Raw genomic sequence first — 12,573 nt, forward strand, 5'->3', positions numbered from 1 at the left:
ACAAGCCACTGGTACTTTTCATGTACCAATTGCCAATGTTTTTGCCAGGTCTTATCTCAGGTTGACATGGAGTATATACTCTTTTTATATACTGTAATATAAAGACTTGATTAAGGTAATGGGGTGGACCTGCAGTAAGTCAACCAATGCCATCCTAGTTGGCATTGGTTGCGGATGGACTGCGGATAGACTTTTTTTTTATAATACTGTAGTACTAAATTAGAAAAACAACATTTTTACACTATTCCATCTAGGTATTTACATACTAATATCTGAAAGAATTCCAAATTCCTTCACTTTTCCAGCAGGTGAAGCTACAACATACAGCTTTTCATGGTCTTAAGAAACTGCAGCATTTATTAATGGACATGATGCCGCTCATTACTTCTTGCAGTGGCAGGAGGCGCTACTTTAATTTCACAAAATAGTTATTCCACAATTATACAATAGGGTTCTGCTCTTGGCATAATGGTTTATCCCGTAGTTTTGTCCATGTCTATGCAGATGACAGTCTTATTATTATTATCTTATTGTTATTGTTCATTGCTGTGATGCACTCAATAGTTTTCACTCAATTTTCTTGTTTACTTATTATTCATGACACTTTAACAACATTAATTCAGCATTGGATCATTCATGGAAGAAATTTGACATCTGTTATTAAGGGGATTACATTTCCCAGTGTTGGGATGTTAATGGTTAACCATTAGTTGATTCATTGCCATTAACAATTAAACTAATTAAGAACAGACAACATCAGTTTAGTTTCTTCTCTGTCATCTTGTCTGTCCTATTTCTGGAGCTCCCATGACTTATTCCAGCAGAGGGTGCACATCAACCTGTAGTAATGTATTATAATATTACAATTATACTTAGCAGGAGAAGTTGAAATGCCTTGAAGTGAAAAACAAGCAAACAAACACAAAATAACCTCTACGACAAACTCTCTCCTCTGGATGTGAACTCCGTTGAATGGTGAAAAGCAAACGCACCATGTTTCCCCAGGTTGAGTCGGGTTAGTATCCGTGTATCCCATAAACGTCTGTGACCAAAGAGAGCGTTTTTTCTCTGCAGTCTGGCTTAAAAATGGTGTGACACGTTTTTTCTTGAGCAATAGCCTTGTTGTTTAGTATGCTCACATGAATCATGTGCCGCTGAGGTGCAGTTCAATCCCCTCAGATGAACAGAATCTCATGGTTGTTTCTACATGTCTCACATGCTGACACAAGGTGACTGTGGGTTCACATTCAAATATTTTGACACTCTTTGCAGCAGCTTGCCTTCAGAAATTAGACAAATTGCTCTTGTGATTTTTCTTTCCTTTTTCCATTCAGTGATTTCCACTGTATTTTCATTATTTTTCCATGTTATTTTGAAAGTCATCATTATTTTCAATTCTGCCGTGATCTAACTGTATGTTTCTCGCTTTCTGCAGGTGACCTACCTGGGTAAGGTTACCATCTCTGGCACACAGTTCCTGTCTGGCTGCACAGAGTCAGCAGTGGTTGGTCTAGTGGAACGCCGGGCCTTGGCACAGCAACAGGGCGTCTGCACCACAGGCAACTCTTTGCTGGAGATTCGGCCCTTCCAGGTACGCCTTCACCACCTAGATGACCACAGCGAGGCCTCGGTAACCATGGACACCTACCAGGTGGCCCGGATCGCCTATTGCACAGCCGACCATAGTGTCCGACCCAACGTATTTGCCTGGATCTACAGGGAGATCAACGACGACCTGTCTTTTCAGATGGACTGCCATGCTGTGGAATGTGAGAGCAAGCTGGAGGCCAAGAAGCTAGCGCATTCCATGATGGAGGCTTTCCGCAAGACTTTCCATAGCATGCGCAGTGACGGTCGCATCCACAAGAGTGGCTCGTCGGACGACTTTGCTGAGGACTCGTCCACCCCTGACGACTTGACCCCAGATGACGGTTGAACGGAAAATCACTCCCCATCTTCACGGGTGACTTGAAGGATAGACAGATCACCTGCTTTCTCTCATTCTCCCCTACTATCTGTCTTTCTGTTATCAATTTGGAATAAAGTCAACTGACCCTGTGAACCAACGCAGCCAGGATAATGAAGTAGCTTTTAAAAACTTTAAAAACTAAAGGAAAGGTAGATGGTACAGGAGTTAGAAAAAAGACCATCATGCAGGGATAGCAAACAGCTGCCACTTTAAAAAAAAGAAAAAGAAAAAAAAGGTCCTCGAAGATCCATAGAGGCCTTTTTAGCACCTCTTTAAATGGCCTCAACAGATTGACTAAACAATTCCATCTTCAAGCACTGTCACTCTTGCACCCAGCAAAACACTGTTTGTGGTTCTTAAGCTTTTCTTTTTGTTTTTTATCTCTGTCACAACAAAGTTTAAACTTCTAAACACATATTGCTACTCTTGCCATGTAGGGACCCAGCAGCAATAGACCTGTGACCTATTTTGGTTCCCAACACAGAGTTTAAAAGACTGTTGGACCACATCAAATCGTTCTCTATCATAATGCCTTGGTATTAGCAAATGAAGATGTGAAAGAATAGCCTTTAAAGCACTACTCCTCACTATGGTACCTTAGTCCAACCACAAAATGATTTGCTGGCACGGCTGTTACACGTGTGGATGATGGAGCCAGAGTTGCTACCTCTGTCTCTGCTTATTAGGTACTTATAGGTTGTGAGTATGTATGTAAAGGTGCTAAGAGATTTTACATTTTAGAAGTTCTCTCTAGGCTGAAAGCCTGCGTCTCTCTCAGACAAATGTAATCATCCACATATGGCTTCTGTTTTAAGTATACCAAAATCCAGGCTGGATTATGCCTGTCAGATTATGTGCCTCACTTTCCCCTCAAATTAGTTTGGTCTCTCGCCCAGGTGTACATGGCTATCTGTGTGTGTGTGTGTGTGTGTGTGTGTGTGTGTGTAACTGCTTACTTCTGTACTTTATGTATATGAATGTATGTGTGAGTGTTCGCCGAGTGTGAAAGATAGAAGGTAAGGGAGAGAGATTAGAGGAGTGTGGACTTCTCATCGCCCCCCCCCCGGAGCATCCATGTTTTTGGTACTTGCATTTTAAAAATCAAACACGGTACTGTGACCATTTGCCACGATTTCTTACTTCAGTCTTGTTTCCAATGAAAATGTAGTCTGAACAGGGCCATTTCTGAGGTTGTAGGACCCCGAAATCTCAGCCATCCAAGGAAACAAGTGGCACCTCCTGGCTTCTGCTGAATGTATGATGCTGTGAGCGCCTCACTCCAACTCTGGTCTAATTCAGTCTGCCATAGTCTCCTCGTGTTCTCGCAGAAAATGAGCATGCTGGCGTTGACCTGCGTTGCCTCTCTAAGCACCGGAGGCAACGTTTTGGAGCGAAAACTCAAACTGCCAGTTCCATGCTACTTTTCCTTTTTCTAACTGGACTGTGTCCAACAGACTGGACGCTGTCAGTGGGAGTCGTCTTTGGTCAGTGACTCAAACGGGAAGATCGGATTACCTCTGATCGGCACACACACACACACACACACACACACACACACACCCTACGCACCTACATACAACTACACCTATGTACACACACATGTTGTATTTGAATATTGCTCAATAAGCCTATGTAAATACAAAATGTATCACTTTCCAAAATATTCCAGTATAAATGTTGATAGCTATTTTAAATAATGAAAATACATCGAGAACATCATGTGATACAGAAACAGTGTTATAAAGCCTACTGTGAATAATAAAAATAGAGAGCCTGATCGCCGCAGCTGTGTGAGCATGTGTGTGTGTGTGTGTGTGTCTGGAGGCGATTGAATGTGGTGAGAAGTGTGTTTTGTTTGGAGTGTGTATGGACAGGAGATGTGGGGGGATGTGTATGCGTGTAGGATGTTTATAAAGCTGTAGATTACTATGTCATGTCTGTCTGAAAGCTCAGACGCGCTTTAAGTGTTCAAAAAAATATAAGTGTTTTCTATACAGTGTTTGCAAAGATCAAGAAACAATTGCATATAAAGCATTTACCAAGAGCAACAGGTGATGGTGTTTTTTTGTCCGTTTCGTCTCAAATCCACGTCTCCAGGGAGACCTCACTTATTGATTCCCCCTCTGTGTCCAGATCCTGGCTGAAAGAAGTTAATATTCTTTTCAACTCTGCTTGATTTGAAGTAATTGAATTCCCCACTGCAGCCATGTGTAGGAGGAAAAATACAAATCATGTTCAGCTTCGGAACAAACACAAGCGCTCAGCAGATGGTTCTCAGACGAGAAGCCAGTGTAACCGGATACACTGGATTGTGTTTGTCCTGAATTTTTTAATGAATTCTCATGTGTTCTGTGTGCATTTAGATGTGAAATCTACACTTTAAAACAATAGCTGTTCATTCTCTAATTTGTTTGGATCGTAATTGTCAGGCATGGGTTGGGTGGAAATACTTTCCGTACTGAATTGTGACCACTGTTGTACGTTTTAACACTCCCCTCCTACAATCACCCCTCACCCCTGCTGTGTGTGGTCACAATACATTAAAACACCCATAAAAATGTTATGGTACTTCCAAGCATGTCTCAGGTCGACGTGTGACACAGCTGCAGCTCTGTCGGCCCTCCTGAGGAGGCTTTTACTCTCTCCCATTTCTCACATTCCCCCTGACTTCCTCAGATCTTTTTTTTTTATTATTGTGTTGTTGTTGTTGTTGTTGTGGTCTGGCTTCTTGTCTACCAGAATGTGGCAAACCCCCTTCTCTTCAAAGTGCCCACATCAATAACAAGATAACTGGCTGCTCTCTGCTTCCATGACTGGCTATCATTTTGCAGCTTAAGTGCTGCAGAGAATTGGAGGCAAAATGGATGCTGTGCAGAATGTTAATGTGCGTTTAATGCGAACACTGCCTCCCTCTGGCGAGTCGAGACACAGCCTCTGCAGTGTCACTGGCTCTTGCTCCTGAAAGTATTGTATAGAAAGTGTATTTGAAGCAGTGCTTAATACAAGACATGCAGCATTTGTATTCAATGCCCACCATCAACCATGGAGTCATTTGACTCCAATACTGATAATCATCTCTGCAGTGGAAGTTTTGTTATGCAGTGTCAACAAAGCACAGCTGCCCCGTTCTCTTCCAGCTCACTGTGCTTCACTGTTTCGATGCCTCTTTGTCTCGGAGAACCTTGCGTCTGACCCACTTCCAGCAGGGCATCAGCACAGTGGGGCCCTGTGGGGGCCCAGAAGGAGGCCACCCGGGCAGCCGGCATCTCTGCGTCACCAAGGCGTCAATCAGCTCACAATACCACTCTGTTACCGCTCCAGCTGGCTGCTCTTCCTCCTCAGTGACTCGAAACCGTCTGTCTGTGCGCCCGCCAAGGGCCCACACGTTTGAGGTCTGGCTGGAGCGCGGAGCAGTGCTAACACTGGCTTCTGATCAGACTCCTCACATTTGGTCACTATCTCTGCCATAGTCTTTTTCTCTCAGTTGCTGCTGCTCCTCGAGCAGGGGGCCCGAGCCAAGCGTGGTGGAGTACTGTAAACGTGTGTGTGTGTAACATATGTGTGAAATGGACCAGGAACTGTTCACATTTTTCCTGCTCCTGGCTCGACTGATAAAGCACGCTTTTAACTGGAAAGAGTTTCAAACACTTCAAGATGGTCCGGCGTCGTGAAAACAACACATGTTGTATGTTGTCGAGAGGACAACATGCAAAGAAAGGGAGAAAGCATACGTTTTCTATTGGAACTGATTGTTATAGATGCATAAATAACTGCTGCTAATTGTGTGCAAGCATGACATCCAGCGCTGTGCGTAAACTTACTCTGGTGCGAGTTCTGGAGCCATCGTGGTGTAAAACAACCGCAGATGATAGACAACCTGCATTATAGAGTCATTTGGGAGAGAATCTGAGATAACAAAGGCTTGTTGTTGAGTGAAATAACATGTGAAACACTGTTTTAGTGGTTTCTCATTTTGCAATAATTTCACAACAATTTCCTGGATGGAACACAGGATGATTGTACCAGTCTGGAGGAGAATGTCCAGGAAAATAATGATTCATTTATTACTGGGAGTGATTCTTTAGACTCCTAAAGACTTCTGAAAGAAATTTGGGGAAAATTAAAACGGATCCATAAATTAAAAGCTTTTTCCACGATGGAACGAGAGCTAGCTCTGAGGTTAATGTACCTTCCACAACTGAGGATGATTGATGAAGCGCCTCAGTTCAGTTCATCCTTTGTGACGTCCAAAGCATTTCCTCTGATCATGTCCAGACCCCCTTCTCGTTCTCTTGCTGGACTGCTCCCTGAAGACTTTGTATGATACTCAAATAAGATTCCTGTTGTCATGAAACGTGGAGCTGGAATGTAGATGGAGGCGGGGCTAACTGTAGGGGGTGCTCTGCTCTGCAAAATCACTGTCTCCTGTTCATCTAAGCCCCGAGAGTTCAGTGCACATCCGTGCTGCAATGCAATCTCACACACGATGGGGGCCCTGCATGCAAGGAAATGTCTGGACTGTGATTCAGGAGGAGCTGGTTTGTCAGGAACAAGGGATGAAGGGAAGGGAACAAGAAACGAAAACAGATCCCGGGAAAATGTCAGTGGCTTTGTCTTCAAAGTCCTACTGTGCAATGATATAGTTTGATAGATAGATTAATGTGGACGTCAATCAGAAATTACATAAATAAACATAAATAGGATGTTTTCCATTGTGTAATTCAGGGCAAAAGGCAAGGTACAACCTGGACAGGTTTAATTCAAAATCATTTAAAAAATAATCTAAATTTTGAGTCGACTTTAAAGGGACATAGAGGAAAATAAAAAAAAGTTAGTCTTATAAGCTGAAATAAATCCACCCGGTCCATTTTAGTGTGCTGCAGAGTCAAGATTGAGCCATTCAGAGTTCTCTCTGGCCACATGGGGACTCATTACCAGCCTCTAGGTTTACCCCGTAACCTCCTGCAGCTCCATTTAACCTGTATTGTTTCATCAGACCCAGTAACATTAGCATATTGAAGTGAGCTTAAGTGAATGTGTCTCTTTACTGGACTCAAGAAAAGCATCACTGATAAATTGAGATTTCACAAGAAATTTGCACATTTAAATTTAAATTTGGGTTTGCGGGGGTTTAGACATCAAAAGAATAGTTTGATGTCTTGGGCAAATGCTCATTACACCACAGCCAGGCACGGTCATGCTAATAAAGTTATACCAGATGCCAGCTTCAGCTACACTAGCCTTGTACGGGCTGCCAGAAAAAGAAATAAAGTTTGTGTTTTTTTGGCATAGATTTCTTCCAGATTGACTTGACATGCAAAAAAACAAGAGAGTAAGTGAGTTAAATAATGCACAAATGTGGGTACATGGTTAGTCCCTCTCCTGAGCTGCAGACAACTGTATTTGCTTATTTGTTTATCTTTAATTACTACATTCCGAATGAAGACAGCAACAAATATGGATAGTACAGCCATGAGTAGATGCACTAGAAAAAATGTGGAAAAGAATGCATGTGGAGGGGAAGAAATAGGATGAATAGCTGTCAGGAGAGGACACACAGCTCATCTTGCACCCAGATGTTGAGGGAAGAGCTGCAGCTCTGTCACATCCAGCAGGCTGGGCGGGAATAACAGCTCAGAAAATAAACAACCGACCAGACTGTCTCATTGATCGCCGATGAGATCACAGACACAAATGGAGAGATGACAGAAAAACTGTTTTCTTTGTGAATAACACAACTTCATAGAGTGCAGCTTCTTTTTTTGTCCACTTGGTGTCATTGTAGCTTAGCATTTAGAAGCTCTGGCTCCTCCATATTTGAAGAATGAACTGCCTTCAATGACATACAGAAAACCTGGCTTTTAATTCCGACATTGAGTTGGATTGACTTTGTGATGATAACTCACACAAAGGAATTTTTTTTTTTTTTTTAATTTGAGACAAGATACGTTATGTGCAGCCTGTTTGAATAGCATCCCTTGAATGCCTGCACTCTGTGATTGAGATGAATGTTTCAGTCTCTTATCCATCACTAGAGAGTCTCTTTATTGAAAATGTCAGGATTTCTGGTTGGATGCCCTTTCACATTTTCCTTCCTCTCTAACACGTCAGAGGCTCTGAGAGGGGCACAAAATGAGATCACTGACCATTGAACCTTAGTTATATAAGCTATATTGTGAAGTGAAAGGAGGCATAGATTTGTCTGCCTCTGATGCTTCTATAACTGAAACAGAATTTATTTTTTATTTACTTTTCATTCAGCTCTGTCTTCTGAAGTACCATACCTTTGTGCTTCCATTGGTTCGTTCCTGAGGACCAGAGCTCCTTGTTTTGAAGCCTCCAGAATTGTGACTTACAGACCATGCAAACAGGTGCAAACAGGCTCCTATTGTTGTCAATCACACAGGTGTCCACATGATGTCCCGTCATTATATTGTCTATTTTGCTCTAAATGGGACCAAAAATCGTCACGCTGTGTTGAAGAAGACCCAAAACTAGAGATTGAGATCATTCACTTATCCTGGGAACGTTCGCTAATGTTGTAAATCAAGTGAAAAACAGGGTAATTATCCCATAAACCAGCAGAGTTGCCCCGAGTAGCTATTCATGAGATTGTTATTCCAGGGTTGGCTTCAGTGATGAAACCAGCAGACTACATCCATTAATTTGTACACAGTGTCTGGTGTGATCTCGTGGAACTTTCCCTCTTATTACTGTCTACACACATTAAAGTGGCAGCAACTGAATAACAAGTGATTACCAATAATTTAATTGCAAGGACAGAACTGAAGGTTTTGTCATTGTGTTGCTGGAGTATAGTACCATGTCTGGGATTGGCTCCAGCCTCTGCGACCCTCAGAAGGATAAGCTGAAGATGACTGAGTTGTGTCAAGTGTAATCATCCGAGCAACACAACCTCTGCTGCCATTTCCAATCAAGACCGCGCTGCATAAATAGGTGATGGCTCAGAAACTTCTGTATAACAAGGTGACGAGTTGCAATCAAGATTCATAGTCGATAGCTCAACTCGATATCATCACACCATCACGGAATTTCACTTTAGAGCCATCTGGTCCGAAAGGAGCCCGAGCGCAAACAAATGCACCCTTACTCCTATGTAATCAAGTACATGATGTCTGCTGTCAGAACATGCAGCTCGGATGTAATAATGTTACACCCCATCGTCTGTCTGCACACTAATCACCCTATCCCTTCACATGGAAATGAAAAGGTCACAGTTCATTCTTTTGAGGTGTTTGTGTGTGTGTGTGTGTGTGGGAGAGGGTGGGGACTCAGACTCCGTGGAACTGAAATGCCTGGATTTACAACCTGAGGACCATCGCTCACCATCAGTGCACCGTACAGATCTCAGGCCTTTTCTGTGTCTATTGCATTTGTGTTGCCCACTAAACATAGTTTATTAATACATGAAACATTACACTATGTCAAACTGCACTAGCAGCAATGAGTCTCATGTTATCTAGCGTTGGCTGCTAGTCATATAACATTCTGCTAAAATAGTTAAATAAGAAAGCAATTCAATGCATTTAAAGGTGTTATTCATGCATAAATGTCTCATTACCTGACTATGATTGACGTGAGCTACCATTTATTGTTCAGTCTGGAAAACTGCATCATATCATATTCATCCATTCATCTATTAGATGCGCTTTACACCTTCTGTGCAAACACTGGAGCCGTCGTTCGCAGTTCACCAGAGGAGATGTTTATGAGCTAATTCATTTCTGAAATGAGGAAATTATGTTGTCTGGTGTCTGTAAAAAATTCAGTCTGTTGCCTGAAATATGATGATCAGTCTGTCCTGCATTATGTCCTCAGGAGACGGGAGTTCTTGGAGAGACTATTATACGTTAAAGCTTCTGCCCACAGTCTACACACCTGAGAGACACACAGAGGAGACAGGACATCGCTCAGTGCTTCTAAAATCTAAGTATGGTTATTCAGTACGAGAAACACACTGCATTTAGTCAGTAATTAACCGGCAAATGTCTGCCTGTTTTTAATCATCAGAGACCAGGGTGTTTGGATGTGGCATGTCTTTCACCTGCATGGCTCTGTGGAGCTCAAGGCAGGTTTCTGAGCATGCACACATGTGATTAAAAATAAATAAATGTCCAGCGTGTGTGTGGGATGTGTGTAAAATATTCAAAGTCTGCAGATGTGTGCGTCTTGTGACTGTGTCCAATTTAAATATTTACCATTATCTGGCTCAGACACAGGTCTGGGGACTGGCTGAAGCGCAGCACCACACTTTCTGGTGGTGATTTTGAGGTCTGATCAAGCACTAAGCTTTAATATATGATGAATTAAAATGTGCAATAGTAAATGAATGAATGAAGATACAAATCATGATACCTATTTTTAGCTTTGATGGTAAATGAAGACTGCATAATTGGTCCAAAACACTTGGAAGGAAAAGGGTGAGTAACCCTCTTATGTTTTTACACTGTAGCTTTAAAAGAATCCCATAAAACGAAGCTTGACTTTGTTGATCTTTAATTTTGTTTTTGTCTGTAGAACAGCAGAATGCACCACCTGCACATAGACACACACAGCATACACATAGCACACAATCACACAAATTAAAGTTGATTTACTTAATGAAGGAAAATGATTCCTGTGAGGAAACTGATTGATGTCACTAATTTGTTACTGGTCGAGGTATTGATTAGCATTTTTTCATTAGCTCCATCAGTATTTCCCTAAAGGAGCATTGGAATTTGGTGTGTTTTCACACGTTGAAACCTTGATCATTAATTATTAGTAATTAATGTTTTGTAATATTAAACTGATCGTTTTACAGTAATCACCATCCATCAGATGTATTCCTTCCTGCCATGCAGCCACTCAGTTTTCGTTCTCATTCTCAGCATCATGTCAAAACATAAACAAACATTTTCTCAGTGTCTCCATGCTCCAGCCAGATCACTGAATCAGTCACAACCCAAATCTGTCAACTCATTAACTCCGGATCAGTATCAATTCTGGGATTGACGGCACCACCTGGAAAAGAGGTTAGTTATTGCAAGTTATAAATTAGCTTGGTATTTGCTTGTGGATTTTAACAAATAGATGACAGGGTGTCTTGATGTAAGTGTTAATGTACAGGTATTTTCATACTGTTTCCATTAGCTGTCACTAGAAAGCACATTTAGTTGCTCTGTAACCGCTTGTTAGTTGGTTTTCTCCTTTATTCAAGGACATGTCCGTCTCTCTCTCTCTGTGTGTGTGTGTGTGTGTGTGTGTGTTTCTCAGCAGTTCCTGGATCAGTCTCCTCTGGGTTACCTTGTCTTACCTGTCAACGCGTCACATCCTACCACAGCTCTGTTGTGGCAGCGCTGCAGGCTGCTGCTGCCAGGGGATGAGCTGCTTCCAGAGGTTTTAGTGTGTGTGTGTCAGAGAGAGAGACAGGGTTGGACTGTTGTCTATAAGCAAAGTGCTTATTAGTCACAAAGACAAATAAATGTCTAATATTCCATTATGGGATGGCTGACCTCATGGTGACCATGGTGTGTGCTTGTTGTAGTTACGTCTTTCTGGAACTTTTCCTGGAATAAACACTGGTTGTGTAAGGACCCGCAGTCCTCATGGGGGCCACAGCTTGGTCATATGGAGCATGAACCTAATTTCTGAGGCTCTGGTTAAGATTAGCCTGTAATATGTAACATGTCCACTGATGTCCTAAACATGTACAGTACAGCCCTATTTGGCCAGAATGCAGATGGAAAGTCAGAGGCATCACCTGCAACCAGGCACTCATACACGCTGTACTTGATCATCTATTTCCCTTTAACTAGGAACATAAATTACAAAAGTGACATCAGGTTCTATTAAGTTAAGTGTTTGAGGTTGTAGTGAGGTTTTTTGTAACCAGTGGAGTGTCCCCTCTGGGTGCAATTCATACTTCATGACTGACTTTTTTTTAATCTTTGTATCTATGTCCTTCGCATGTCCTCCAATACAGCCCTGTTGTGTTTACTGTGCATCAGCATGCAGAAAATGGTGGTTAGAGATGCTGTTTGGGGACAGTGCACATTGGCTGCTTACTTAACCTGCAGTCAGACTAACAAATACCTCCAACAGATCAGGACACTGTGTTAAATATGTGTGTCAGTGAAGGTCAAGGTAGGTCAAGGTAACTTCATTGACTGACTGACGCATTTGTCCTCAAATTTCACACCGCTTTCATCTCTGTAATGGATCAACACATTGTATTGATGGATACAGAGTCTTTGTGGAGTTCTCTTGACCTTACATACAACTACAGTATATTACGAGACATTGTCCTTGGACTTGTCCCCAGGTGTCCCAGCTTGCTCAATGCATGAATAAATAAGGCATGTAAGCCGCTTCAGGGGAGAAGACAATGACAAAGAAATATAGAGGAGGCACTTGAACCAAATGGACTTTTTCTCCTCATGAATAATAATACGTCTTTGTGGATAATTTAGGTTACAGGGAAAGACAAATCTCCTATCAAACGGAAAAAGATGTCTTTACTTCTGGCAGTAAAGCAGCTTTAATGCAGTGTTAGGGGCCTTTCTGAAACCTCACCATCATCACATGGATTTATGAAAATGTAC

At 42.1% G+C, this 12,573-nt stretch overlaps 1 protein-coding gene and 1 long non-coding RNA gene across 3 annotated transcripts in view; both read left to right on the forward strand.

The window, feature by feature from the left end:
* Positions 1-3,746, forward strand: part of pid1 (phosphotyrosine interaction domain containing 1) — a 29,429-nt gene extending 25,683 nt beyond the window's left edge. For both annotated transcript variants that reach the window (XM_044032682.1, XM_044032683.1), the window contains one exon: positions 1,436-3,746. In XM_044032682.1, coding sequence (XP_043888617.1) covers positions 1,436-1,936 — 501 coding nt within the window. In that variant the 3' untranslated portion in view covers positions 1,937-3,746. The remainder of the gene's footprint in view (positions 1-1,435) is intronic.
* A 6,599-nt stretch (positions 3,747-10,345) lies between these two features.
* Positions 10,346-11,401, forward strand: LOC122773976. Its single transcript, XR_006360933.1, has 3 exons — positions 10,346-10,410; positions 10,895-11,004; positions 11,246-11,401. It is a non-coding gene; the product is annotated as an uncharacterized LOC122773976 (long non-coding RNA).
* The last annotated feature ends 1,172 nt before the right edge of the window (positions 11,402-12,573 follow it).

This window comes from Solea senegalensis, linkage group LG8 (assembly GCF_019176455.1).
Source record: "Solea senegalensis isolate Sse05_10M linkage group LG8, IFAPA_SoseM_1, whole genome shotgun sequence".
In the NCBI taxonomy this organism is placed as follows: Eukaryota; Metazoa; Chordata; class Actinopteri; order Pleuronectiformes; family Soleidae; genus Solea; species Solea senegalensis.